The following is a 27,929-nucleotide window of genomic DNA, read 5'->3' on the forward strand; positions in this document are numbered from 1 at the left end:
AGACACTGTCTCAAAAAAAAAAAAAAAGAATTGGCACAAGAGCTTCCCTAGGCATTGGTGGGGATGGAGGAATAGGACTTCGAGGATGCTGATGTCTGCAACGGAATCCTCCCAGCATCTGTTGCTATCCTTCCCGCAGAAGCCAGGGAGGAAAGAAAGACTTGGAGGGAGGTGGGTGTGACTCTGGCTGTCATCGTCTATATTTGCCTTCTGTGTGTCTAGACACCCTTCTATGTCTGCTGTCTGTCCCTGTCGTCGTTCTCTAATGGCTAGCTGCTTCTACAAATGTTGTGGTCGTTCTGAATTTCTGTTTGGCTAACTGCCATCTTTTGCTTCCTACCCATCTGCACATTTCAAGTCAACAGGCCTCTGTTTGTCTGTTGGGTTCTCTCTGTAGACTTTGGTAATCTGTCCCTATGTGTCATCTATCCACCGGTGTCTCCTCAGAACCTAGGTCCCTCTGTCCTGGCTGGAGTCGCTCTCATGGTCTTACTGATTCCACTCAACGGAGCTGTGGCTGTGAAGATGCGTGCCTTCCAGGTAGGTGCTGTCCGGGGTGCATCCTCCTGCCTGGAGCACCTGGCTGGCTGCCCGGGGGAAGGTGTCCACTAACCTTGGGGCCTCCCAGCTACCTTGCTTCCTGAGTATGGATGGCTTCTAGCCACTTGCAGAAACCATAGCTTGCTCTTCCCTCACAACTCTCGGAGGGTTTTACTGACATTCTCATTTTGTAGCAGAAGAACCAACGCTTAGAGAAATAATGGCAATCCAGAATCAGGAAGGGCTGGGACTTGAACCCAAGTATCCTGGTCTAATGAGGAGTTTTCCCACTGCACTGTGCTAATCATGAATAGCCAGTCACTCAGTCTACTATTTGCAAACATTTATTAAAGTATATTTTGTCTTTTTTTGACAGAGTCTCGCTTGGTCACCCAGGCTGGAATGCAGTGGCATGATCTCGGCTCACTGCAACCTCTGCCTCCCGGGCTCAAGTGATCCTCCCGCCTCAGCCTCCTTAGTAGCTGGGACTACAGGCACATGCCACCCGGCTCTTTTTTTTTTTTTTTTTTTTAGTAGAGATGGGGTTTCACCATGTTGGCCAGGCTGGTCTCAAACTCCTGACCTCAGGTGATCCGTTAATCTTAACCTCCCAAAGTGCTGGGATTACAGGTATGAGCCATCATACCTGGCCTATTGAAGTCTAGTAGCTTCCCACTGCCCATAGGAAAAATGACAAACTCCCTAAGAATACCCAGCAGGCTTCTGCTTACCTTGCAAGTCCTCACCCCCCGGGGAATGGCCAAGTTCCAGCCAGTCTGGCCTTGTTTCTTTTCTCCACAGCACCAAGCTCAGGGTACCTCTGGGGTCACCACATACACTGTTCCCTCTGCCTGGAATGCTTGTCATCCCCCTCCTTGCCTGCCTAACTCCTTTCCTTCCCTTCCCTTTTGTCATTAAAGTCACTTCCTCGGCTGGGCACGGTGACTCATGCCTGTAATCCCAGAGCTTTGGGAGGCCGAGGCAGGTGGATCATCTGAGATTGGGAGATTGAGACCAGCCAGACCAACATGGAGAAATCCTGTCTCTACTAAAAATACAAAATTAGCCAGGTGTGGTGGCACACGCCTGTAATCCCAGCTACTCTGGAGTCTGAGGCAGGAGAATCCCTTGAACCCGGGAGGCGGAGGTTGCAGTGAGCCTAGATCGTGCCATTGCACTCCAGCCTGGGCAACGAGAGCGAAACTCCATCTCAAAAAAAAAAAGTAACTTCCTCCAGAGGCCCACCCTGACTGCCCAGTCTCAGTCTAAGTTAGTTTCCCTGCCGCCACCTCATTACTTTCTTACAGGATCCTGTGATTTCCCATCAGAACACACATAATGATTAATAATTAAGCATTTATTCAGACCATTGTTTGCTTATTGTATGCCTCCCCCATCAGACCATCAGCTGTATGATAGTACGGGCCTTGTCTGAATTCACTGTGACAAATTCCACATGTAGCCCATGGCCTGGCACACAGTAGGCACTCCATAAATGGGGGTTGCATGAATATATTAATCTGGTGTGCCACACCTTGGGCTAAGGTCTCGGAGAACAAAGAGAAATAAACAGCCCATCCCCTCAGGAAGCTCACAGTCTGATTAGAGAAACATATGTAAAGGAATGGTTATGGAACTAAAGGAACGTGCCATGTGCTTTAGAAACCCAGGGAAGGGGACCAGGTGTGGTGGCTCACACCTGTAATCCCAGCACTTGGGGAGGCCAAGGTGGGAGGATCACATGAGGCCAGAAGTTTGAAACCAGCATGGTCAACAGAGTGAGATCTTGTCTCTACAAAAAAAATTTAAAAATTAGCTGGGCATGGTGGTTCATGCCTGTAGTTCCAGCTACTCAGGAAGCTGAGACCAGAGGATCAAAGGAGCCCAAGAGTTTGAGGCTGCAGTGAGCTATGATAGTACCGCTGCAGTCCAGCCTGGGCAACACAGTGAGATGCCATCTCTAAAATAAACAATAATAGCAAGAAGAAGAAGAAGAAAAAGAAGAAGTAGGAGAAGAAACCCAGGGCAGGGGACAGAGGATGCTGCCTGGGGAGGCCAGTGCAGTGGCACTGAGGGTGGAGCTGGATCTCGTCAGGCAGAGGACACAGGGAGGCAGTGGCCATGCATTCCAGGCCAAGGCCCAGCACAGGCCCAGCAAGGAGGTGTGAGAAGGAATAGTGGGCAGCGTGGAATGGCTGCAATGGATAAGACTGGACGGAAGGTAGGACCCTGTGGGCAGGAGGTCAGGGGAGGGAGGTGTGCCACTGCCACTCTTTCTGCCCGCACAGGTAAAGCAAATGAAATTGAAGGACTCGCGCATCAAGCTGATGAGTGAGATCCTGAATGGCATCAAGGTGCTGAAGCTGTACGCCTGGGAACCCAGCTTCCTGAAGCAGGTGGAGGGCATCAGGCAGGGAGAGCTCCAGCTGCTGCGCACGGCGGCCTACCTCCACGCCATATCCACCTTCACCTGGATGTGCACCCCCTTCCTGGTGAGGCTCGGCACTGGGCTGGGTCCCTGCCTCCAGGGTTCTAGGTGCCCAGGCATGTCAGGACTCCACCCTGACCCCACCCCCATGCTGCTCAGGTGACCCTGATCACCCTCTGGGTGTACGTGTATGTGGACCCAAACAATGTGCTGGACGCCGAAAAAGCCTTCGTGTCTGTGTCCTTGTTTGATATCTTAAGACTTCCCCTCAACATGCTGCCCCAGTTAATCAGCAATCTGACTCAGGTAACCCTGGGTAGGGCTGGGGGCTCTTCTGGAGTTGAAACAGGTTGTTGGGGTCAGGGAAGGGTCATTTAGGGCAAGGGATAATCAGGGGGAGTTACTGGATTCAGGGAAGGTCGCTAGCATTATGAGGAGCTATTCAAGGTTGAATGAGGTCATTAAGGTCAGGGGTCAATTGGAGTCACAGGTGGTCAGGTCAGGTCTCTAGAAACCTGAGTTCTGTAGATAGCCTCCTGTTATCAGCCTGGACTTTCTCTTTGGGCATTGGGAGCCATGGAAGACTCAGTCGTGGGAGGACACCAGTGCTAGTGTCTGGGCCCTCAGGGGTCCTGCCTAGCCCAGGACGCTGGGGACAGGGTGCGGGTAGGGGTTGGGGGTTGGGAAAGTACAATCTCTAGGGCTGACTCACATCCTCCTGCAGGCCAGTGTGTCTCTGAAACGGATCCAGCAATTCCTGACTCAAGATGAACTTGACTCCCAGTGTGTGGAAAGAAAGACCATCTCCCCAGGTCTAGAGAGCCCCTGCCTGGGCTGCCTGCCTCAGTCCTAACCCCAGAAAAACCTCTGTTTCAAGCTTTTCCATTGTTCTCTCCTGACCCCTTTTCTTCTTCCTCTGTTCACATCTGCTTTGACTCTGTGACCTCCTTCTCCCTTTTCTGGGTTCTCTGCTGTCCTCTGCCCTCCCCCACAGGGCTCCCCACATCCCTTTCTTCCTCCCTTCTCCCAAGGATCCCTTCCCCATGGCCCAGGCTCATCCCCTGTCCTCCTTTCCCCTGCCCCCCAGCCTCCCTGCCGGCTACCCCATCCCTTGGGCTCCCTCCCTGATCCTGCCCACGTTGGTCCTCTCAGGCTATGCCATCACCATACACAGTGGCACCTTCACCTGGGCCCAGGACCTGCCCCCCACCCTGCACAGGTACCAGCTTCTCCCACTACCTTCTCAGCTGCCCACAGTGGGCCGGAAGTTCAGATCAATAGCAGCACCCTGAAAAACCTTTGACCAAGAATGCAGGAAGAGCTGCAGCTTGCCAGGGTGGTGTCTGGAAGGGAGGAGGGCTTGGTCCCCCAGGAGGAGGGTTGGAGACCAAAATCCTGATCCCTGCCTCTAACTGGACTCCTGGGATCCTTGCCCCCAGCCTAGACATCCAGGTCCCGAAAGGGGCACTGGTGGCCGTGGTGGGGCCTGTGGGCTGTGGGAAGTCCTCCCTGGTGTCTGCCCTGTTGGGAGAGATGGAGAAGCTAGAAGGCAAAGTACACATGAAGGTGAGAGAGGCAGGGGCTCCTGGGCAGGGTGTGGGGCTCAGCCAGGCCTTGGGCAAGCCCCGAGGTAAATTTCTCCTGTGGCCAGGGCTCTGTGGCCTACGTGCCCCAGCAGGCATGGATCCAGAACTGTACTCTTCAGGAAAACGTGCTTTTCGGCCAAGCCCTGAACCCCAAGCGCTACCAGCAGGCTCTGGAGGCCTGTGCCTTGCTAGCTGACCTGGAGATGCTGCCTGGTGGGGACCAGACAGAAATTGGAGAGAAGGTACAGAGTCTTCTTCTATCCGTAAGGGGCTAGTCCATAGAGCTGCCTGCCTCAACCCAGCCCAGGTCCATATATTCGTCCCTTCATTCACACACTGGTGTAACGTTATGCCCAACTCTGTGCCAGGCACTGAGGAAACAGATCTATTAGCAAATCTGTTTAGTGAACAAGCAGGGGCTACTGAATATTCTAGGAGCCAGGCTGAAGGCCTGTGCAGGATACAGGGAGGGCGCAGCAGGGAGCCTACATAAGGAAGAGCATCACTTTTTTTTCCTTTCTGAGATAAGGCCTCACTCTGTTACCCAGGATGGAGTGCTGTGGTGAGATCATGGCACGCTGCAGCTTGGAACTCCTGGGCTCCAGCGATCCTTTAGCCTCAGCCTCCTGAATAGCTGGGACCACAGGCACATGCCACCATACCTAGCTAAATTTTAATTTTTTATTTTTTAGAGACAGCATCTTGCCATGTTGCCTAGGCTGGCCTTGAACTCCTGGGCTCAGGAGATCCTCCCACCTTGGCCTGCCAGAGTACTGGGATTACAGGCATGAGCTGCTGCACCTGGCTGAGCATCACTTTTTTTTTTTCTAGACAGATCCTTGCTCTGTCACCCAGGCTGGAGTGCAGTGGTGCAATCATGGCTCACTGCAACCTCCACCTCCCGGGTTCAAGCAATTCTCATATCTCAGCCACCTGAGTAGCTGGGATTACTGGTGTGCACCCCCACACTTGGCTAATTTTTGTATTTTTAGTAGAGATGGGGTTTTGCCATCATGGCCAGTCTGGTCTTGAACTCCTGGCTTCAAGTGATTCCCCTGCCTCAGCCTCTCAAAGTACTGGAATTACAGGTATGAACACCACTCCCAGCCTTGAGCATCACTTTTGAGCTCAATTTTAACAACTGAGGATGAGTTGCTTATCATTTATCTATTCATTCATTCACTATATATTTATTAAGCACCCACTCTATTCTGGGAAATAGTATACAGTAGTGAATACTAAAGTACCAGGCTAAAATCTCTACCTTCATATAGCTCACATTCTTGTGGCAGGAAGAGATAATAAGAAAGATAAATAAGTACAATATATAATATGTTAGATAAATGCTCAGTGGGAAAAATAAAGCAGGGAAGGAATACAGGAATGCCTGCAGGGTTGAATTATTGAGGTAGCTTGGGAAATCCTCACTGAGAATCAGAGAACTCAACAAAGAGACGGAGTGAGCCTCGTCGGGAGCCAGGAAGCTCTGTCTGGGGCAGGAACCCTGTGGGGGATCTTGGAGTTCTCTGGCATGACTGGGGGTTGGGAAATGGAGGGAAAAGATAAGGAGAGGCAGAACCCTGATTACCTTGGTTAAGATTTTGACCTTTACTCTAAAAAACGTGGAACATTGGGGAAAGTTTGGGGCTTTGCTTTTTAATTATTTTTAACTGTGGTAAAACACACATAACATAAAATATATCATCTAGCCAGGCATGGTGGCTCCCAGTACTCTGGGAGGCTGAGGCGGGTGTATCATTTGAGGTCAGGAGTTCAAGGCCAGCCTGGCTAACATGATAAAACCCTATCTCTACTAGAAACACAAAAAAATTAGCCAAGTGTGATGGCATGTGCCTGTAGTCCCAGCTACTCAGGAGGCTGAGGCAGGAGAATTTCGTAAGCCCAGGAGGCAGAGGTTGCAGTGAACTGAGATTGATTGTATCGCTGCATTCCAGCTGGGGTGACAGAGCAAGACTCTGTCTCAAAAAAAAAAAAAAAACAATCATTTTTCAACGTACAGTTCAACAGTGTTAAGTACATTTACATTGCTGTGCAACCAATCTCCAGAACCTTTTCATAAAACTAAAACTGTGCCTACTAAGCAACTCCTCATTCCCCACTGCCCCTAGCCCCAGTAACCACCATTCTATTTTCTGTTCCTAGGAATTTGACTACTTAGTATCTTAGTCCATTTTCTATTGCTTATAAGAGAATGCCTGAAACTAGGTAATTTATAAAGAAAAGAAACGTATTTTGTGCAGTTACGGAGACTGAGGAGTCCACGGTCCAGGGGCTGCCTCTGGAGAGGGCCTCCTTGTTAGCGGGGAGTCTGCAGAGTCCCAAGGCCACACAGGGCATCCCATGGCAAGGGGACCAAGCATGCTAGCTCAGGTCTCTCTTCCTTCCTTCCTTTCTTTTTTTTTTTTTTTTTTGAGACAAGGCCTTACTCTGTTGCCCAGACTGTAGACTGGAGTGCAGTAGCGTGATCTTGGCTCACTGGAACCTCTGCCTCCCAGTTTCAAATGATTCTCCTGCCTCAGCCCCCCGAATAGCTGGGATTACAGGCGCGTGCAACTACAGCCCGACTAACTTTTGTATTTTTAGTAGAGACGGGTTTCACCATGTTGGCCATACTGGTCTCGCACTCCTGACTTCAAATGATCCACCCACCTCAGCCTCCCAAATTGCTGGGATTGCAGGCATGAGCCACCACGCTCGGCCTCAGGTTTCTCTTCCTTTCTTATAAAGCCACCAGTCCCACTCCCCCAGTAACCCATTCACGCATCAACCTATTAATCCATAAATGGATCAACCATTCATGAGGGCTCTGTTTTCATGACCTAATCAGCTGGTAAAGGCCTCCCCTCAATCCTGCCACACTGGGGAGGCTAAGTTTCAACATGAACTTTGGAAGGAACAAATATTTCAACCATATCACCTAGGTACCTCACATAGGTGGAATCATCCAGCATTCGTCTTTTGGTGACGGGCTTATTTCACTTAGCATAATGTCCTCAAGGCAAAGCCATGTTGTAGCATGTGTCAGAATTTTTCTCCAAGTAAGACTGAATGATATTTCATTATATATATATATATATATACACACATACACACACATTTGTGTGTCCATTCATCCATAGATGGGTTGGGCAGGACACCAAACTGGGCAGGATGGTGACCAATGGAGTAGAATGGCCTCACCTACCCCAGGAGGACTTACCCTTTACCTCTGTTCCTCACACAATGCAAGGGCAGACTAGGCCCCATGTGAAATACAGATTCAGAAGTCTGCTGTTCTGGCCAGGCACAGTGGCTCACACCTGTAATCCCAGCACTTTACTTTGGGAGGCTGAGGTGGGCCGATTGCTTGAGCTCAGGAGTTCGAGGCTAGCCTGGGCAACTTACAGAGATTCTGTCTCTATAAAAAATAAAACATTTTAGTCAGTAGCCAGGCATGGTGGTCCTGCAATCAATCCTAGCTACTCGGGAGGCTGAGGCATAAGAATTGCTCAAACTCAAGAGGCAGAGGTTGCAGTGAGCCGAGATCACACCACTGCACTCCAGCCTGGGCACCAGAGCAAGACTCCATCTCAGAAAACAAAAAACAAACAAAAAAATCTGCCATCCCAAATAACAGTGCACAGGCCATTGTCTCCCTGTGCCTGTCTGACCCCATTTTTCCCACCCCCGCCTCCCTCCAGGGCATTAACCTGTCTGGGGGCCAGCGGCAGCGGGTCAGTCTGGCCCGAGCTGTGTACAGTGATGCCGATATTTTCTTGCTGGATGACCCACTGTCCGCGGTGGACTCTCATGTGGCCAAGCACATCTTTGACCACGTCATCGGGCCAGAAGGTGTGCTGGCAGGCAAGGTGAGGCCCGCCGGAGGCTAAGGGGGCTAAGGTGAGATCTGAGGCCTGAAGAGAGAGCTGGTGAGAGGCTGAGGGGTTTGGATGCGACCTGGAGGTGTGGGGAGGGGGGGTGCGAGAAGTGGGCATGTGGGTTGGGCATCAGGAGAAACCTGTGGGGACAACTCCCCCACCCACGAGGTTCTGAGCAGGCTGTGGCGAGCACAGGGTGAGTCACCCATGTGCCTGTCCAAGCTCCCTGGCACACCTCACACTCACTCTGTGGCTCCGTGCCTGTGCTGGGGGTGTGTGCGAGGGTGGTAGGGGTGACAGCCTGCTGCCTTCTCCCCAGACGCGAGTGCTGGTGACGCACGGCATTAGCTTCCTGCCCCAGACAGACTTCATCATCGTGCTAGCTGATGGACAGGTGTCTGAGATGGGCCCCTACCCAGCCCTGCTGCAGCGCAACGGCTCCTTTGCCAACTTTCTTCACAACTACGCCCCCGATGAGGACCAAGGGCACCTGGAGGACAGCTGGATCGGTATCTGCTGTCCTGGGCTCTCTGATTCCTGTGCCTTCCCAGCATCCCTTCTGTCTGGGGTCTCTGAGTGTGTCTAGACTGGCCTAGTGTCGTGCCAGGCAGGTTCTGGGAAACTTGGGCCATGTGTGTGACAGTCACCAGAGGGAAAGTAGACTAGGCATAGTCGAGTCCCACTGCCTCCTCCACCCTAACTGTGGGAACTCAGATCCTCAGCCCCGGTCTCAGAGCCTGTTTTCTTTCTTTCTTTTTCTTGTTTTTTTTTTTTTTGAGACGGAGTCTCGCTCCGTCGCCCAGGCTGGAGTGCAGTGGCGCAATCTCAGCTCACTGCAACCTCTGCCTCCCAGGTTCAAGTGATTCTCCTGCCTCAGACTCCCGAGTAGCTGAGACAACAGGCGTGCGCCACCACACCTGGCTAATTTTTATATTTTTAATAGAGTCAGAGTTTCACCATGTTGGCCAGGATGGTCTTGATTTCTTGGCCTCGTGATCTGCCTGCCTCGGCCTCTCAAAGTGCTGGGATTACAGGTGTGAGCCACCGCGCCCGATCTCAGAGCCTGTTTTCCATCTGTTGAAAGCATAGGAGGGCCCAGGCCCAGCTTGTGTAGCAAGGCTGCTTCATGGATAAATAGTTTGGCAAGTATGCAAGTGCTTGGCACAGCCATTTATTTATCAACCAAAATGTATTGGACAATCACTGTATCCAGGCACTGTTCCAGACACTAAGATATAGCAGTGAGCAAACAAAAAAATGACAGTCCTCATGGAGCTTGTTGAAGTCTCTGGCTCACAACACGGCCCTGGCTCCTTGCTGCCCAGACCTAGCTCCGCAGGCCCCAGTTCTGGACTGGCTCACAGACCTTCCCTGGCCTTTCTTGCCTATGGCTGTATGTGCAGCCCACGTGCCTTGAGCATTTACCAAGTGCTGTGCCTCTTACTCACACACTGGACACATTTTCTTTTAAGCCTACAGTCATGCAGATGTTTTTTCTTTTTTCTTTTTTTCTTTTGAGACAGTTTCTCACTCTGTTGCCCAGGCTGGAGTGCAGTGGTGTGATCTTGGTTCACTGCAACCTTCGCCTCCCGGGTTCCCGCCATTCTCCTGCCTCAGCCTCCTGAGTAGCTGGGATTACAGGTGCCCGCCACCACACCCGGCTAATTTTTGTAATTTTAGTAGAGACGGGGTTTCACCATGTTGGCCAGGCTGGTCTCAATCTCCTGACCTCGTGAGCTACCCGCCTCAGCCTCCCAAAGTGCTAGGATTAGAGGCGTGAGCCACCACACCCAGCCAAGGACGTGGGTTTTAAGCTCAGCCAGTCTGACTCCAGAGCCCAAGTTCCTAACCCTTGTATTTGAGTCCCTTTCTCCATAATTTCTGAAGAGAAGTTTTTCTTGTTGCCTAACCCAAGTCTTTCTTGTTGCCCTTTCAATCCCCCTGATTTTATTTTCATGCTTGTCCATTGAGCCCCTTTCATTAGAGTGGGGAATGGGAGATGCCAGGGGCTTGCAGGGAGAACTAGCTGAACTCTCTCCTTCCTCCCACCCCACTGCAGCACTGGAAGGTGCAGAGGACAAGGAGGCACTGCTGATTGAAGACACACTCAGCAACCACACGGATCTGACAGACAGTGATCCAGTCACCTATGCGGTCCAGAAGCAGTTTATGAGGTGAGCTCCTGAGAGCCCCCAGACCTCCAGGAGGCCGTATCAGTGCTCCCCAAGCCCTGCCAGGTGGGGTGCAGGTTTCTCCCTGACACTCCCAGCCTCTGTCCTGGGGGGTGCCTGAGGCCCCCTCCCTGGGCCTGACCAGCTGCCTCCACAGACAGCTGAGTGCCCTGTCATCGGATGGAGAGGGACAGGGTCAGTCCACACCCCGGAGGCGCCTGGGTCCGTCAGAGAAGGTGCGGGTGACAGAGGCGAAGGCAGATGGGGTACTGACCCAGAAGGAGAAAGCAGAGATTGGCACTGTGAGTCGGTGGGGCAAGAGGGGCTGGAGGGGATGGACAGGCAGGCCCCAGCAGCCCCAGGGTTTATGGAGTCCCCTGTCCCTGACTGCCATGGCTGCTCCCTACAGGTGGAGCTGAGTGTGTTCCGGGATTATGCCAAGGCTGTGGGGCTCTGTACCACACTGGCCATTTGTCTCCTGTATGTGGGCCAAAGTGCAGCTGCCATTGGAGCCAATGTGTGGCTCAGTGCCTGGACAAATGATGCCATGGTGGACAATAGACAGAACAACACTTCCATGAGGCTGGGCGTCTATGCTGCCTTAGGAATTCTGCAAGGTGAGCCTGCGGGGGTGTCCAGAAGGGGCTCCAATATCCCTTCTTCTCTGGGCTGCCAGGCCCCCCAAACCATGCCCTTGCATCCAAGCCCCCCCTAACCCACTCTGGTCAGCCCGGGCCTCTGATTCTACCCCTTTGTGCCCACTCAATAGTCCAGGTGAGCCAGTGCCCTCTGCCTTCTCCAACAGGGCTCCTGGTGATGCTGTCAGCCATGGCCATGGCAGCGGGTGGCATCCAGGCTGCCCGTGTGTTGCACCAGGCACTGCTGCACAACAAGATACGCTCGCCACAGTCCTTCTTTGACACCACACCCTCAGGCCGCATCCTGAACCGCTTCTCCAAGGACATCTATGTCATTGATGAACTTCTGGCCCCTGTCATCCTCATGCTGCTCAATTCCTTCTTCAATGCCATCTCTACTCTTGTGGTCATCGTGGCCAGCACGCCACTCTTTACTGTGGTCATCCTGCCCTTGGCTGTGCTCTACACCTTGGTGCAGGTGTGGGGTGGGCGTGATTCCAGTGTGGGTGTGGTGCTGGTGTGGGGCGGGGCATCCACATGGGCGGGGGCAAGAGGGGTGGGATGCTTCAGGCCACCAGCATTACAGGGTTTTGTTAGGGGCAGTCATTGCTTAACATTTATATTAGGGGAGCCATTACTTAACCTCTTTGAAACTCATTTGCCTCACCTGTAAAATAGAATGACTCATAGACCTTCCTCATGGAGTTGGTGAGAAAATAAACATTGTAGCTGGCACTGGGACTTTCCTGTTGGCCTTTTTTTTTTTTTGAGACGGAGTCTCGCTCTGTTGCTCAGGCTGGAGTGCAGCTGCACAATCTCGGCTCACTGCAACCTCCGCCTCCCAGGTTCAAGCAATTCTCCTGTTTCAGCCTCCCAAGTAGCTGGGATTACAGGCACGCACCACCACACCCAGCTAATTTTTGTAGTTTTAGTAGAGACGGAGTTTTGCTATGTTGGCCAGGCTAGTCTTGAACTCCTGACCTCAAGTGAATCCGCCCACCTCAGCCTCGTGAAGTGCTGGGATTACACGTGGGAGCCACCATGCCCGGCCTTCCTGTTGGCTGGTTTTTTGATGAAATGTTGTCAACAGTTTGGGACACATTATCCTTTCCTTCCTTTTACACATATCTAAACATACGTGTATGCATGTGTTTAACATAGATGAGGTGGTACAGCTACTGTAAAAAGCCTTTGCAGACACTGAACTCCTGTTCTGTAATGAATGAGTCAGTTCCCGGGGACAGATGCTCAACACCTGGGTACAGCGACCATGATCTGGGCTGTGCTCTGTGCTGGGCTAGGGGAGCATCAGCTAGACATCCTGTATAGTCCTGGATATACAGGACTACAGGCCACAGAGGAGAGGATGGAAACTGGAGGCGGAGCAGTGTTGTTGTGGGGTTGAAGCAGAGACGGTCAGAGGGGAGGAGTGAATGACACAGCAAGGCCCCAAGTCTTGGATCCTTGGAAGTGGGGGAAGGCAGTGATGTCTCGTGGTGGGAGTGGGGCTGGCTGGGAGGACTCATCTGAAAATGGATGCGTTCAGAGACAGGCAGGACTGAGTTGGGGGTTCCATGGCCCTGACCCCAAACTCCTTCTCCCTCCATCAGCGCTTCTATGCAGCCACATCACGGCAACTGAAGCGGCTGGAATCAGTCAGCCGCTCACCTATCTACTCCCACTTTTCGGAGACAGTGACTGGTGCCAGTGTCATCCGGGCCTACAACCGCAGCCGGGACTTTGAGGTCATCAGTGATACTAAGGTGGATGCCAACCAGAAAAGCTGCTACCCCTACATCATCTCCAACCGGTCAGAAGCTGCCTCCCTCACTCCCTGCTCCTCCAGGAATTCCCAGCAGGCTCTCTGGTGTTCAGCGTCCTTGTCCCTCCTTTCCTCTAAGCAGAAAACTGGCCCCTCCCTGCCCCTGCCCCATTTCCTCCTCATCTGATCCCTCACAGGTGGCTGAGCGTCGGAGTGGAGTTCGTGGGGAACTGTGTGGTGCTCTTTGCTGCACTATTTGCCGTCATTGGGAGGAGCAGCCTGAACCCGGGACTGGTGGGCCTTTCTGTGTCCTACTCCTTGCAGGTATGAATGACCTGGACCCCATGGCAGGGCCACCAGTGGGACAGATACCACACAGGTGTTCCAGGCATCTCCCGAGTGCCCCTCCCTGCTCAGTATGGACACCAGCCACAGGGTCTGCTCTCAGGGACTGTGTGAGAAAGTAAAAAGAAAAAAGAAAAAAAATCACTGAGTTGACAAGTTTATAACCACACACAACAGCTGGATGTTCCTACTTTCCTTCCCCAAGAAGCCCATGTTCTCACATTCAGAAATAATTCTTTTGAATAATCTCTGTCCTCAAACCCCACATCTCCCTCCTGCTCAGCAGTCGATCTTGCCTGACACCTCACACTCCAGCTGGAGAGACCCCCATCAGCAGGCCATTGTGCTTCAGGCTAAGCAGGTCTTTGTGGCTGGAGAAACAAAATGTTTTAAAAGCCTAGAAGAGGGACTGGGCGCAGTGGCTCACACCTGTAATCCCAGCACTTTGGGAGGCTGAGACGGGTGGATCACCTAAGGCCAGGAGTTCCAGACCAGCCTGGCCAACATGGTGAAACCTCATCTTTACTTAAATACAAAAATTAGCCAGCCATGGTGGCAGGTACCTGTAATCCCAGCTACTCGGGAGGCTGAGGCAGGAGAATCGCTTGAACCTGGGAGGCAGAGGTTGCAGTGAGCCAAGATCATGCCACTATACTCCAGCCTGGGTGACAGAGCGAGACTCCATCTCAAGAGAAAAAAAAAAAAAAGTGCAGAGGAGTTTTCTTGCTTTGGGGTGTTGTAGAAATGATCTTGGAGCTTAGCCCCAAAGGACAAACAGAATTTGTCTTGTCTCTGGGCAAGTTGTAGGCTCGTGTGACAGGTCAGGACAGTGTAGGGCTGGCATATCCCTCACATTCACATGCTTGCAGAGAAAGTACACAGACGAGGTGACTGAAGCCTGGGTTGCAGGTCAGGCAGGTCATCCTGATGCCAGCTGGTACTGTCAAAGAGTCACCTGAATGCAAATGGAATTTTTGCAAAGCAGATCACATTGTTAATGCCTCAGGTGGCTCAAATCTTGAATGCGCTGGCAAACAAACAAAAAGCAATCCAGAAAGGTCAGTTTTCACAAGCATCAGTGTGCATATGAATCAACTTGTTAAAATGTACATTTTGATTCAGTAGACCTAGGATGGGGCTCAGGACTCTGCATTTTGATCAAGACTCCTTGGTACGCAAAGTGTGGCCCATGGGCCAGTTGCATCAGCGTTCTCTGGGAGCTTGTTAGAAATGAAGAATCTCAGGTCCCAAGTCCCACCTCAGACTACGGAATCCAGCGTTGCATTTTAACAAGATTCTCTGGGAAGTCTTATACATATTAAAGTTTGAGAAACAGCAGACGAGGTGGTCCTTGGTTAATTCTGCACTGTCATCCATGGGCTAGGATCCCATTGATGGGCACATGATCCAGGAGTCTGAACTCCTCCCAAAGCCATTGTGGTGGGGAGGGAAGATCGCCACACCTATAACCCGTTCCCTTTGGCCAGGTGACATTTGCTCTGAATTGGATGATACGAATGATGTCAGATTTGGAGTCTAACATCGTGGCTGTGGAGAGGGTCAAGGAGTACTCCAAGACAGAGACAGAGGTGGGTACTGGGATGAGCCTGGGACAGGGGGAATCTGAAGTAGCTGGGGAAGAAAGCTTGGTGGCCCTCCCTCCCTAAACCTCAGGGCCAGCTGTATATGAGACTCTTCATTCATTTATCCATTCACTCCTTACTGAGCATCAACCACCGCTCTATGCTAGGAGGTGCAGAGAGATCAGAGTTGAGCAAGATGGTGTTTGCCCTCAGGTGATTCTGATTTGATGGGAGGGGTAAGACCTATTGCAGGGCTTTGCAATGGATGACCAGAGCTCTGGTGTGGTACACAAGGAGAGGGCAGATGAGGGAGATCCTTTGGCTGGGGTGACCAGGGGAGACAAGCTTAGATGAGAAGGATGGACAGGCCTTGATAGACTAGGTAAGATGGTGGGGTGAGCAGTGGGAAGGTGAGCATTCCAGCCAAAGAGACCAACCTGGGCAAAGGAGTGGAGGTGGGGCAGCATGCCCTTTGTTGGGGAAAAGGAGTTGTCCCCTACTGGGGGTTCCAGACGTTTCTCCACCGCCCCCTCTCATGGTCACACCTCAGACCTCTTCATGCCCAGAAGCTGCAGCATCAGTGTCAAGTATCCCATCTTTGGCCCACGCTCCTATCCCTCCTTGTTCTCATGTTCCAAGTCCCCCTCTGTCACAGCAGTCTGCCTTCACTGGGATCCCCAATCCCATGACCCTTCTTTGTGTCTCCGTCCATCAGCTTCTCTGCCTTCACCTCCCTCCCCGGCCAGCCTAGAGTCTATGCTCCACCAACACAAATGCTCTCACCTGCCTCACCCTTCCCTTTCAGTTGTACTCACCTCCAAAACCCCACCCTAGCTGAGCCCACCAATTTGCCTTCTTCATGCCTGCACCGAGCACTTAAAACCTTGCAGGAGACCAGGTGCAGTGGCTCATGCCTGTAATCCCAGCACTTGGGGAGGCCAAGGCGGATGGATCACTTGAGGTCAGGAGTTCAAAACCAGACTGGCCAACATGGTGAAACCCCATCTCTACTAAAAATACAAAAAAAATAGCCAGGCGTGATGGTACATACCTGTATTCCCAGCTACTTGGGAGTCTGAGGCAGGAGAATCGCTTGAACCCAGACGACGGAGGTTGCAGTGAGCCAAGATTGCGCCACTACACCCCAGCCTGGATGACAAGAATGAGACTTTGTCTAAAAACAAAACAAAACAAAAACCTTGCAGGAGAAAAATCACTGAGTTGACAAGTGTATAACCACACACCACGGCTGCATGTTCCTACTTTGCTTCCCCAAGAAGCCCGTGTTCTCACGTTCAGAAAGACATCTTTTGAATAATCTCTGTCCTCAAACCCCACATCTCCTTCCTGCTTAGCCGTCGACCTTTCCTGACACCTCCGTGAAAAAGTATGTTCTAAGATGTGAACTCCCTCAACCTTCCTGCCGCTCAGTCTTTAAACCAGCCTGTGTCTCCTTCCTGTCGTCGTCTTTTCACTTTTAGCAGGAATCATCCCTTTCTGTTTCAAAGTCCAGCCCCTCCATTTCTTCCCATGGCTGCTTAAGGACCTGGCTTCCTCAGTCCCACCCTCCATCTCCCGTCATTCTTGCTCCCTCTGTTGGACACTTCCCATCCACATGCAAAAATATTCCATCGCATCTTCCATTCCAGACACATACGCAAACCCTCCCCCCTGCACTCCACTGCCCCATTTCTCTGTTCTCCTCTGTCATGAAGCATAGTTTAAAGTATGGTCTCCACAAGCTCCATCCACTTCCTCATCAGCCTTGATCTCATCTGCCTCCTGCAGTCCTCTTTCTGGCCCTCGCTCCACAGAGACAGCTCCTCCAGTGACCTTCCTGGTTCCAAATCCAGGGGATGCTTTTCTGTTCTCATCTAATTCAACCTCTTAGCAACGTCCCAATAAAATGACCTCTCCCTTCTTCTTGGAGTCCTTGTGGATTCTGTGGCCTGCATTGCACCTGCCAGTCCGCCTGCCTGACCCCAGCCTGGCTTCCCCAGGCATCACCCTCCAGCCCTTTACCCCTTACTCTCTGGGAGCTTCCAGTTCCCCTGCTTCATGTCTAGCAGCCCCATTACTGCATGGATACCCGTGCTCCTGTCTCTATATTCTATAAATGTCTGCCCTCAACCCCATGGCCCGTTCTCTTCTTCAGTGCCTCCTCGTGAGACCAGTCTGCGCCTGCTGCTCTGCTTTTTCACCTCTGGCCACGAGGAGAACCTGCCTCGAAGCAGGGCTGGCTCCACGGGAACATAGCCTGAGCAGTCGCAGGGTCTCCACTCCCAGAAGAGCTGCGCATTTAGAGTAATGCTCTGCCGTCAGCCCCTTGACATTCTCCATCATTCTTCAACAAGAAGCCTCAGGTTTTCATTTTGCACTGGGCCTCCCAAGTTACGTAGCCAGTCCTATCTCAAAGCCACCATCATCTTATGCCCTGCTAGTCTATTCTGCTTGTAGCAGCCAAGAGATTTAAAAAAAAAAAAAAAAAAAAAAAAAAAATCAGATCACGTCATTCTCTGTGTACAGCCCTCTAATGGCTTTGCATCTTAATCAGAGTTAAAAAAACAAAACAAAACAAAACATAATGCTTAAAATGGCCTGCAAGGCCCTACATGATGTGGCCACCACTGCCTCAGCCTCTTACCTCTCGCCTTTGCTGCTGTGTTCCAGAACACACCTAAAGCCATTTACACCTGCTGTTTCCTCTGCCCGGCATGCCCTCCCTCCTGATATCCACTTGGCTTCTTCCCTCACCTCCTTCAGGTCTTTACTAAAGTCTTTGCCTCCTCCAGGAAGCCTTCCCTGACCACCTGGTATAAAGCAGCAACACTAAGCACTTCTTGGCCCCTAGCACTCATCACTTCTTACATTGTATAGATTTGCTTATCTGTTGATTGTATGCCTCCCTCTACTAGAACGTAAGTCTCATGAGGGTGAGGACTGTTTCAATGGGGATACCATTGTATCCCCACTGCCTGGCACTGGGCTGCCACCCAGTAACAATGAATGGGTAAAGGTAATAAGAGGGGGAGTTAGGGCAGGCAGGGAGGGTACTTCAAGGAATATAAGGTGTGGCACAGTGGCTCACACCTGTATTTCCAGGACTTTGGGAATCTTCCTAGGCAGGAGGATCCTTGGAGGCTAGGAGTTCGAGACCAGTCTGGTCAACACAGCAAGACATAGTCTCTTCAGAGTTTCTCTTTAAAACATTAGCCAGGTGTGCTGACACAGGCCTGTAGTCCTAGCTACTCAGGAGGCTGAGGCAGGAGGATGGCTTGAGCCCAGGAAATCAAGGTTGCAGTGAGCTGTGATTGCACCACTGCACTCCAGCCTGAGTGACAGAAAAAGGACTTGTCACAGAACAAAACAAGTTAGCCAAGCATGGTGGCAGGTGCCTGTTGTAGTCCTAGCTACTAGGGAGGCTGAGGGAGGAGAATCACTGGAACCCAGGAGTTCAAGGCTGCAATGAACCATGATTGAGACCCTGTCTCTCAAAAATTTAAAAAGGAGGCCGGGCGCGGTGGCTCAAGCCTGTAATCCCAGCACTTTGGGAGGCCGAGACGGGCGGATCACGAGGTCAGGAGATCGAGACCATCCTGGCTAACACGGTGAAACCCCATCTCTACTAAAAAATACAAAAAAACTAGCCAGGCGAGGTGGCGGGCGCCTGTAGTCCCAGCTACTCTGGAGGCTGAGGCAGGAGAATAGCGTGAACCCGGGAGGCGGAGCTTGCAGTGAGCTGAGATCCGGCCACTGCACTCCAGCCTGGGCGACAGAGCAAGACTCCGTCTCAAAAAAAAAAAGAAAATTTAAAAAGGAACAGGGGCAAGCAGGGAGACTGGGAGGGGAAGGACAGGGGAGTGTTGGAGTAGATTTGTGGAGAATAAAGTTAGAGGGATAAAGGGGTCATTGAACACAAGGCTGAGCTATAGGGGTGCCAAGGACCCTCCCAGGGACCATAGTTGGGGAGGATTGAGGGGCCTTGGGGGAGAGAGACTGAAAGGTGAGAGAGGGCTGCACTGGGCAGGAGCTGATGCAACCCCATCTGCCCGTCCTGCCAGGCACCCTGGGTGGTGGAAGGCAGCCGCCCTCCCAAAGGTTGGCCCCCACGTGGGGAAGTGGAGTTCCGGAATTATTCTGTGCGCTACCGGCCGGGCCTAGATCTGGTGCTGAGAGACCTGAGTCTGCATGTGCACGGTGGCGAGAAGGTACGCGTGTGGTGGGCGGACCTGCATGTGTGTTCATGCCTGTGGACACAGCCACAGCCCTTGTGGGGAGCTTGGGTCTTTTGAGAGAGCAAGTGTTCCAGTCAGATGTTTGTTCAACCTCCAGGGGAGTCCTGGAGATGCACCTGTGACCTCTCAGCTTCCCCCTGAGAGCCCCTTTCCTTCGCCGTCTAGGTGGGGATTGTGGGCCGCACTGGGGCTGGCAAGTCCTCCATGACCCTCTGCCTGTTCCGCATCCTGGAGGCGGCAAAGGGTGAAATCCGTATCGACGGCCTCAATGTGGCAGACATCGGCCTCCATGACCTGCGCTCTCAGCTGACCATCATCCCGCAGGTAGGAGCCTGGCATGGACTGGCCACACTCACCAGCGGCCCTGGAGGCGGGCCCCACCTTGTTCTGTAGCTTGAGGATGGAGACTGGGACCCCAGTATCAGAGGCTTCGGCAGGTGGGGAGGGACAGACAGCACAGAGCAGAGCCACTAATGAGCCGCCCCCAGATCTGGAAAGTTCAGACTTGCTCTGCCCAATCAGGCCCTGTCCTTTGACCTCCTGGGCCAGCACATGGGGAAGGACCCCACCAAGAACCCCATCCCCTGAGACTCTCTGTCCTGGTCTCTTTGCCAGCTCTAATTACATTTCACTTTTTCTGTCTCCTCTGGGGTGTTCTTCTTTCTGCCGAGTGGACACTCTGGAGGCAGATTAGTGGCTCTGGTTCCCGCTTCAGCGGAGGTCTTCATGATTGGCCAAGCTGAGGTTTATCACTCCCCCACAGGCAATTTTCTATCTCTTTGGCCATTGTCTCCTCTGGGGAGCTGGGGACAGAGTAGGAATGCTGCCACCTTAATCCCTCCCTTCTTCCCTGGACCTGGGGCCCACGGCTCCTTATAGGGCCTAAGCTGCCTGCCTCTGAGGCCACGTTGTATCCCCAGGACCCCATCCTGTTCTCGGGGACCCTGCGCATGAACCTGGACCCCTTTGGCAGATACTCAGAGGAAGACATTTGGCAGGCCTTGGAGCTGTCCCACCTGCACACGTTTGTGAGCTCCCAGCCGGCAGGCCTGGACTTCCAGTGCTCTGAGGGCGGGGAGAATCTCAGGTAAACGCTGGGAGTGGAGAGGTCAGGAACTGCAGCCCTCCCTGGGGAACCCTGGCGGGTGCTGGGAAACCTGACACCAATGACACAGAGATGCGGCCAGCCAGGATGTGCATAGGGCTGTCCTTTTGTATTGAACATATTCTGTGTGCCCGGCCCGGTGTATTGTCCCGCCGACTCCTCACACAAGCCCCAGCGGTAGTCCATGATCCCACTTCACCAATCAGGAAACTGAGGCTCAGAGATGGTAAACCTAAGTTGCACAGCTAGGAGAAGGCAGGTCCGGGATTTGAACCAGCTCTGGGAGAACCAGCTCAGTAAGGCTGTGGAGGCTGTGCTTGGACTGGGGAGCATGGTTCTGGATGGAACCCATGGAGCAGGTGAGAGGAAGCCCTTTTCCCTCCAGAGCTTTCTTACAGTCCCAGATTTTATGTCCTCAGCCACTGGGCTATGCATCGGAGGGGCCAGTAGTCACCTCTTACTGAGTCTAAAGGTTGGAGATACCTATACCTGTGCTAGCTGTGTGATTTGGGGCAAGTTGCTTAACCTCTCTGTGCCTGCTTTTCTTTCACTCTAAAAGGCAGATAATAACAGTCCATACCTCTGCATTATGCTGCCCAATAAAAACAATGCAAGCCATGCATATGATGTTTTTTTCTCATAGCCACCCTTTTTAAAAAGGAAAAACAAGTGAAATAAACCATAATACTATATTTTATTTAGCCCAGTATATCTAAAATATTATTTCAACACATTATTGATATAAAAGTATTAGAAATATTTTGCGTTTTTTTCGTACAAGTTTGAAATCCAGTGTGTAGTTCACATTTACAGAATGTCTCCATTTGGACTAGTCACATTTCAAGTGCTAATAGCCACATGGGGCCAGTGGCTACCATCTGGACAGAGCACTGTTAGGGTCAGTGTGATGACAGGAAAAGCGCTTCGCTTGGATGCGCTCCTGTGAAATGTCAGCTTTTCCCCTCCTCCCTTCCCTCCCTCTTCTCCTCCTCCTCCTCCCTATTTTCATTTTTATATTCAGTCCATACTCATGCAGCCTCCCCAGACCTCAAAAACTAAAACAAGGCCAGGCACAGTGGCTCACGCCTGTAATCCCAGCACTTTGGGAGGCCAAGGCAGGCGGATCACTTGAGGGCAGGAGTTCGAGACCAGCCTGGCCAACATAGTGAAACCCTGTCTCTACTAAACACACAAAAATTAGCTAGGTGTGGTGTGGGCGCCAGCTATTTGAGACGCCGAGGCAGGAGAATCGCTTGAACCCTGGAGGCAAAGGTTGCAGTGAGCCAAGATCTTGCCACTGCACTCTAATCTAGGTGACCAAGCAAGACTTGGTCTCAAGAATAAAAACTTTACATTTGCCCAGCACTTAACAATATTGAAAGCACTCTTGCCTCCATTTTCTCCTTTAATCTTTACCGTGGTCCTGTGGGCCAAAAACGAGGCTCCACAGTTTGAAATGATTTCCCTGCAGCAGCTCAGCTGGTAAGAAGCAGAGCGGGGACTCTGGCTCTGTCCCAAACCTTTCCTTGCTGTGTCAGTCACTCCCTCACCTGGACAACTGGTGGGACTCCCTTGCCACCCAGGCAACCCTTAAGACTAAATGTGCATCGTAACTGGCTCTCACTTACATAACCACGTGGGGGTGGCTGGTGGACAAATATGATCTCTCCAGACCCTGTGCCCCATGGCTGTCTCTTGCTTGATCCATTCTTCTCACCTGCTTGCTCTTAACACTTCCCCCAGAGCATGCCCCACCCTGACACATGCCAGGATCAGAGACAGAAAGCAGCTCCCCTCCTCCCTCACTGAGCTTGTAGCCACTTTAAGTATAACCTGTGTCCTGTGCCAGTTCCACCATAAATCAGCCCTGAGTTCAATCTGGCGGCTCATTCTGCTGCCAAAACCTTCATTAGTTGCGGGAATGGGCCAGGGAAAGAGCCTGGACTTTACTCCGGCTGTGGTGACTCACGCCTTTGGGAAGGGCTGAGGTATTTGTCCTTGGATGTGGGGATGCTGCGGCCTCTGTGGTTGGGAACACAGCCTCGTTTTGTCTGCTGGCTCTGGCTTCCAGGGCAGGAGGCTGAAGGCGTGTGTCCTGCCCCTCTTTTACCTCCTCAGTGACCAGACACAAAGAGTCCCCGGGTCTTCCTCTGCCCTGCCTTTTTCTTGTCCCTGAAGCAGAGCCCTGGTCTGTATCCCCTATGGGGTGGGAGGTGACTGCCTGAATTGTATGATATTAGGCTCAGCAAGATGGCATCGCGTGGCCTATTTGCAAATATCCAAGAAGAGCCATGCAAGCATATTCTTACTAAGGTGTAAATGACTGATAGAGTGAAGCAGAGAAACATCACGACACTAGTTGAAAAGCAAGGATGGGGAAGAAAGCACCGAGAGAGGAGGCCAAGGGTGCCAAGAGCAGACCAGGGATTTCACAATGCCTTTTAGCACTGGCTCGTTCCCCAAGCCCCTCATTATCCCAATGGTGTCCAGACCTCTGCTCTGTTCCAGAGGGCTGGGCTGTGGCAGAAATGGGAAAAGTCAAACAGAAAACCAGTCCTGGGCTGCTGAGGAGTGAAACAGGTCTGGGAATGAGGCCTGGAGGCAGGTGGGAGGCCCCCAGCTGGAAATGTCTACCTTCTCCACTCCCAGCGTGGGCCAGAGGCAGCTCGTGTGCCTGGCCCGAGCCCTGCTCCGCAAGAGCCGCATCCTGGTTTTAGACGAGGCCACAGCTGCCATCGACTTCGAGACTGACAACCTCATCCAGGCTACCATCCGCACCCAGTTTGATACCTGCACTATCTTGACCATTGCACACCGGCTTAACACTATCATGGACTACACCAGGTGGGACATGGAAACCCGAGCAATGGGGAACTGGTGGGGCCACCTGGGGCATCAGGAGTGGGTAGGTCAGATTAGGATTATCGAACAAGGGAATGTTCCTGGGATTGCTAGGGCATGGTGGGCAGAGCAGAGTTTCCCGAGATCTAGATAAGGGGCAGACCAGAGTAGGGTGGCCTGGGCTCAGGGGCGGGGTATACAATGACATTTTCATTTATTTTTCTTCTTCTTCTTCTTTTTTTTTTTTTTTGAGACAGAGTTTTGCTCTATTGCCTAGGCTGGAGTGCAGTGGCTCACTGCAACCTCAGGCACGCACCACCACAGCCGGCTAATTTTTGTATTTTTGCCTAGGCTGGAGTGCAGTGGCTCACTGCAACCTCAGGCACGCACCACCACAGCCGGCTAATTTCTGTATTTTTAGTAGAGACGGTTTCACCATGTTGGCCAGGCTGGTCTCAAACTGCTGACCGCAAGTGATCCACTTGCCTCGGCTTCCCAAAGTGCTGGGATTACAGGTGTGAGTCACCATGCCCAGCACCAACAATAACATTTTCTAACACACGGGGAAGAGCACACGGGACTCCACAGGCACTGTATTTGTGCGCAGGCCACTTGCATCCTGCCTCCTCCATGAGGCGATGTAAACGGAACTGGAGGCTTCATGCTGAGTCTCATCACTTCCTGAGAAACCTGCTGGCAGAGTGTCTGCATGTCCCTCACCTCATCAGTGTCTCACAGCCACTCTGGTCGCAGATAAGCAGCAGCTCAGGTAGCAGCTGGACCCTGACAGCACCATGAGGAGCTGAGCCTTGTGGGGAGAGCACTGTGTCTGAGCCAGAGGGTTCAGAGTCCCAGGCTGCTGTGTGACCCTGGGCAATTTGCAAAACCTTTCTGAGACTGTTTCAAATGAAAATGATGCTTCGTGGGATTGTCGTAGTCAATGAGGGCTGGGCACAGTGGCTCACACCTGTAAACCCAGCACTTTGGGAGGCCGAGGCAGGCGGATCATTTGCGGTCAGAAGTTCGAGACCAGCCTGGCCAACATGGTGAAACCCCATCTCTACTAAAACTACAAACATTAGCCTCACATCGTGGCAGGGACCTGTAGTCCCAGCTGCTCGGGAGGCTGAGGCAGGAGAATCACTTGAACCCAGGAGGCAGGGTTTATGCCACTGCACTCTAGCCTGGGTGCAGAGCCAGACTCTGTCTCAAAAAAAAAGAGAAAAAGTCAATGAAAGGTATTTAAACTGCAGGTGATCCTGAGAAATGACAGTGTCCTCCCCAGCCCCTTGCTCTAATTCTTGCACTAGGCCCTCCAAGGATGAGGGAAGGGGCCATGCCCTCAGAAGCTTGTGGCTTCCTTGGAGAGGCAGACCACTCCGTCATTGTGTCAGATGTCAAGGTGTGGGGCTGGAGGTTGAGGAGACAGGGCTGGGTGACTCAGAAGCCTCACGGGAGTGAACTGGCCCTGGCCTGGCAGGCTGCGCTCCCTAGAAACTAGAAGGGAGGAGGAGGCAGGAGGCTCAGACAAGTTTCTTTTGAAGGAGTATAGTGGGAATACCCCAACAGGCCTTCATTTACTCAAGAAACACTTGCAGGATGGTGGGGTGGGGAGGGTGCCATGGACAGGGCAATGGGCCAGATCTTGTCTCTCTTGGAAGTGCCCCCATGTAGCCAGCAGTGTCTTGGGAGCCAAGCTGAGAATGCCTGATGCTACCCTCTGTTCCATCCCTCTCCTACCCTTACCCGCTACTCCCATTTAGGACCCCACTGGAAGGAGGGAGGGTGGGCAGGAGGTGCTGAGCCCTGGGTTTGGAGGAGGGACAGGGCTGGGCTGAGAGGACCTGTTCCCAGGCCTAACCAAAACTGTTTCATTCACCAGCAGCCCTAGGGTGGGGAGCTTGGATCGACCTTGGAGGTTGCGAGTTCATTCATTCTAGTGGAACAGGCAGAAATTAATCAAATAATGACATGTAAATAGTGCCCACAGGAAGGAAGCAAAGGCCTGTGTGTGCAGGCCAGAAAAAGGCTATCCACACAGGGTGGCCAGTGCACTTTCTCCTCTAAGGAAGGGATGCACCAGCCAGGCCTGAAAGAATGAGTAAGAGTTGGAGGATGGAGGTGGGGCAACAAGGCAGGGAGCGAGCTGAAGACTGCAGGCAAAGGATACAACACATGCCCCAAGGCAGGAGGGTACGGGAGGCTGGAGTGCATGGGAGGGAGGCAGTAGAACCAAGACAGCGATGGAGAACAGGCCGCACTGTGCTGCACTTTGAGGACCATGGAAGAGCATTCAGTCCTTATCCAACAGCAGTCAAAAGCCACTGAAGACCTTGATTTTGGATTGGGGTTGGGATTGGGGGGCAGGGGCCAGGCAGTGATGTCACAGACACAGTCCTTCTCAGGACACATGTGGGAGAGCCCAGTAGGCTGAGAATCAGAATGCAGTCAGCCCCCTCCCATAGACGAGCACTTCTGCAGGCTGGGGAGAGCCCTTTCCCCTCCTGCCGTACCCTGGTGGAGCCAGCCCACTGGCCTTGTACCAGGTGCACCCAGTGAGTGGTCGGTGGGAGATTCTAACCCGGGGCCCAGGCCTGGCTATTTGTGTGTGAGCTGGAGACCCACCGAGCAGCAGCAGCAGCAGCACCAGCAGCAGCAGCAGCAGCCGCCGCCGCCGCTGCCGCCGCCAGATTTGCAGCCCAAGGCCCAGATTCCAGTGTCAGCCTCGCTGCAGCTGGTTTCCTGCTGTGTGCTTTTCTGAGCCGACACAAAGCAGATGGATGTGCACAGATCCCAGCGCACAGGCCCGTGGCTCCCTGAGCACAGCCTGCTGAAGTCCTGTGACCCCGGCAAGGGGAAGGGCTCATTAGGGAAGGTTTTGAGAGCCCCAACTAGCAGAGATGAATAGGACCTGGTGTTTGATCCCAGAAACCGCTTCACTTGCCAGAACTAACAGAATGGCTAAAATAACCGGCCTTGCAAGCATGCACATGTGGTGCGGCGGCTGTGCTGGGTGGGTTGGCATGTCACTGTGGGCCTGAGCAAGTACCCAGAAGAGCAGGATTAGACGATGTGACCAGGTCAGGGCTGATGGAAACCTGACCACTTCTCTCTTTTTGGACTAGGGTCCTGGTCCTGGACAAAGGAGTAGTAGCAGAATTTGATTCTCCAGCCAACCTCATTGCAGCTAGAGGCATCTTCTACGGGATGGCCAGAGATGCTGGACTTGCCTAAAACATATTCCTGGGATTTCCTCCTGGCCTTTCCTGGTTTTCATCAGGAAGGAAATGACACCAAATATGTCCACAGAATGGACTTGATGGCAAACATTGGGGGCATCTTAAGATTTTGCACCTGTAAAGCCTCACAGAGTAACTGTGCTGAATGCTTTAGATGAGGAAATGAGCCCTAAGAGGTAAATGACATGCCTAAGGTCACAGCTAGTTTGAGACAGTCAGACTAGTCCCCAGTCTCCTGATTCCCAACCGAGTATTATTTGCACACTACACTGTTTTCAAATAACGATTTCATGAAATGACCTCTGTTCTCCCTCTGATTTTTCATATTTTCTAAAGTTTAGTTTCTGTTTTTTAATAAAAAGCTTTTACCTCCTGGAATAGAAGACTGTGGCTGGGCCAGGCCACCCCTCGGAATTCCGTCCTGTCCTCTGGGGTGCTGCCTGAATCCATTAAAAATGGAGTACTGATGAATAAAACGACATGGTCAACAATATATACACACTAGTCTTTTTGTGCTTGTTCACAAGGTTTGGGGATTAGGATCTTTGCAGGAGGCCAAGAGGAAGATTTTCTACACATGTACATGGTTGTAGTTACCTGAACTTCAGACCCAAGAGCTCTTGGCTGCAAATATTGCCTTCACAGCCAAAATTCCCTGGGTAATTGCCAGTAGTTCCTGCTCTGCTGTGCAGATATTGTAAAAGGTGAGAAAGGCCCTGAAATCTGACCTGGGGCCTCTTGGGAAAGCTGCTCTGAACACCTCCACGTTCATGTCATCCCTCAGCCCTCTATGCCTGTTTCTCTAGGGACTAAGAAGTGCATGATGCTTTACTTCCTTGCTTATTTTGAAGTCTGTTCCAGACAGTTCCTATAACCAGTGAGGCCTCCAAGTCATTCATTTTCCTCAATCCAGCCAAAGCTGAATGTGTGAGCACAAAGAAGCTGAGAGGCCACCTCCTGCCCCAGGTTGGCAGACAAGATGTGAGGGGTGAATTAAATTTGTTTTCTTGAGCAAGCCAACAAAGAGTTCCTTTTCTGCAGGTCAGAGTCCGCCTGGCACAGGCCTTCTATTTGGAATGGATCTCTTCTCCTTGTTCCTAAGTGTTCTGGTCTCCTGCCTCGCTCTCATTTCCTCTAACTTTGTCTTGGTATGATGTGAGTGGGTGTGGGTGATGGTGGTTTTCTCCCCAATCCTAAATGGTTTGCAGTAGATACAGATGGAGGTGGATCCTGATTGGTTTTTTCTATATGCTCTGGGTCAGCTTGTACTGCAGGACCATTTGTTAAAGGTTAATCGCATTTTTTTGGCAGGCTGTTTCTGCCCAGGATGTTTATGAGTACATGGAAGATGACTTCCATCCTTGTGATAAAGCAAGTATGAAAGCACAAATGCCCAAATTATTCTGCCTCTCCTTGGTGCTAAGAAAAGGTCTCTGCTATGCTCTCTGATTTATTAGGCCAATTTGGCTTGACATCTGCTTTGTGAGGTGCTAGCTGGCCTGAACCAACAGAAAAGCAGACTCATTCAGCATCATTCTCAGCTGAAGATCTGGAAGTGTAAGGCTGTGTTTCCTCTCC

At 52.0% G+C, this 27,929-nt stretch overlaps 1 protein-coding gene across 3 annotated transcripts in view; it reads left to right on the plus strand.

Moving 5' to 3' along the window:
• The window catches only part of ABCC3 (ATP binding cassette subfamily C member 3), a 57,346-nt gene extending 30,500 nt beyond the window's left edge, over positions 1-26,846 (plus strand). The window contains exons 11-31 of one of the 3 annotated variants that reach the window (XM_033183499.1): positions 448-540; positions 2,829-3,032; positions 3,128-3,274; positions 3,693-3,780; positions 4,121-4,187; positions 4,408-4,534; positions 4,620-4,796; positions 8,256-8,423; positions 8,752-8,941; positions 10,492-10,606; positions 10,761-10,905; positions 11,013-11,220; positions 11,409-11,719; positions 12,852-13,051; positions 13,201-13,327; positions 14,836-14,937; positions 18,993-19,139; positions 19,332-19,490; positions 20,087-20,253; positions 22,921-23,115; positions 26,238-26,846. In XM_033183499.1, coding sequence (XP_033039390.1) covers positions 448-540; positions 2,829-3,032; positions 3,128-3,274; positions 3,693-3,780; positions 4,121-4,187; positions 4,408-4,534; positions 4,620-4,796; positions 8,256-8,423; positions 8,752-8,941; positions 10,492-10,606; positions 10,761-10,905; positions 11,013-11,220; positions 11,409-11,719; positions 12,852-13,051; positions 13,201-13,327; positions 14,836-14,937; positions 18,993-19,139; positions 19,332-19,490; positions 20,087-20,253; positions 22,921-23,115; positions 26,238-26,346 — 3,246 coding nt within the window. In that variant the 3' untranslated portion in view covers positions 26,347-26,846. Of the gene's footprint in view, positions 1-447; positions 541-2,828; positions 3,033-3,127; positions 3,275-3,692; positions 3,781-4,055; positions 4,188-4,407; positions 4,535-4,619; positions 4,797-8,255; positions 8,424-8,751; positions 8,942-10,491; positions 10,607-10,760; positions 10,906-11,012; positions 11,221-11,408; positions 11,720-12,851; positions 13,052-13,200; positions 13,328-14,835; positions 14,938-18,992; positions 19,140-19,263; positions 19,491-20,086; positions 20,254-22,920; positions 23,116-26,237 lie in introns of those variants that run through there. The other 2 variants (XR_004430660.1, XM_033183500.1) reach the window with 2 other exon arrangements.
• Positions 26,847-27,929: the final 1,083 nt, after the last annotated feature.

This window comes from Trachypithecus francoisi, unplaced genomic scaffold (genome assembly GCF_009764315.1).
Source record: "Trachypithecus francoisi isolate TF-2019V2 unplaced genomic scaffold, Tfra_2.0 Lachesis_group20, whole genome shotgun sequence".
NCBI lineage: Eukaryota > Metazoa > Chordata > Mammalia > Primates > Cercopithecidae > Trachypithecus > Trachypithecus francoisi.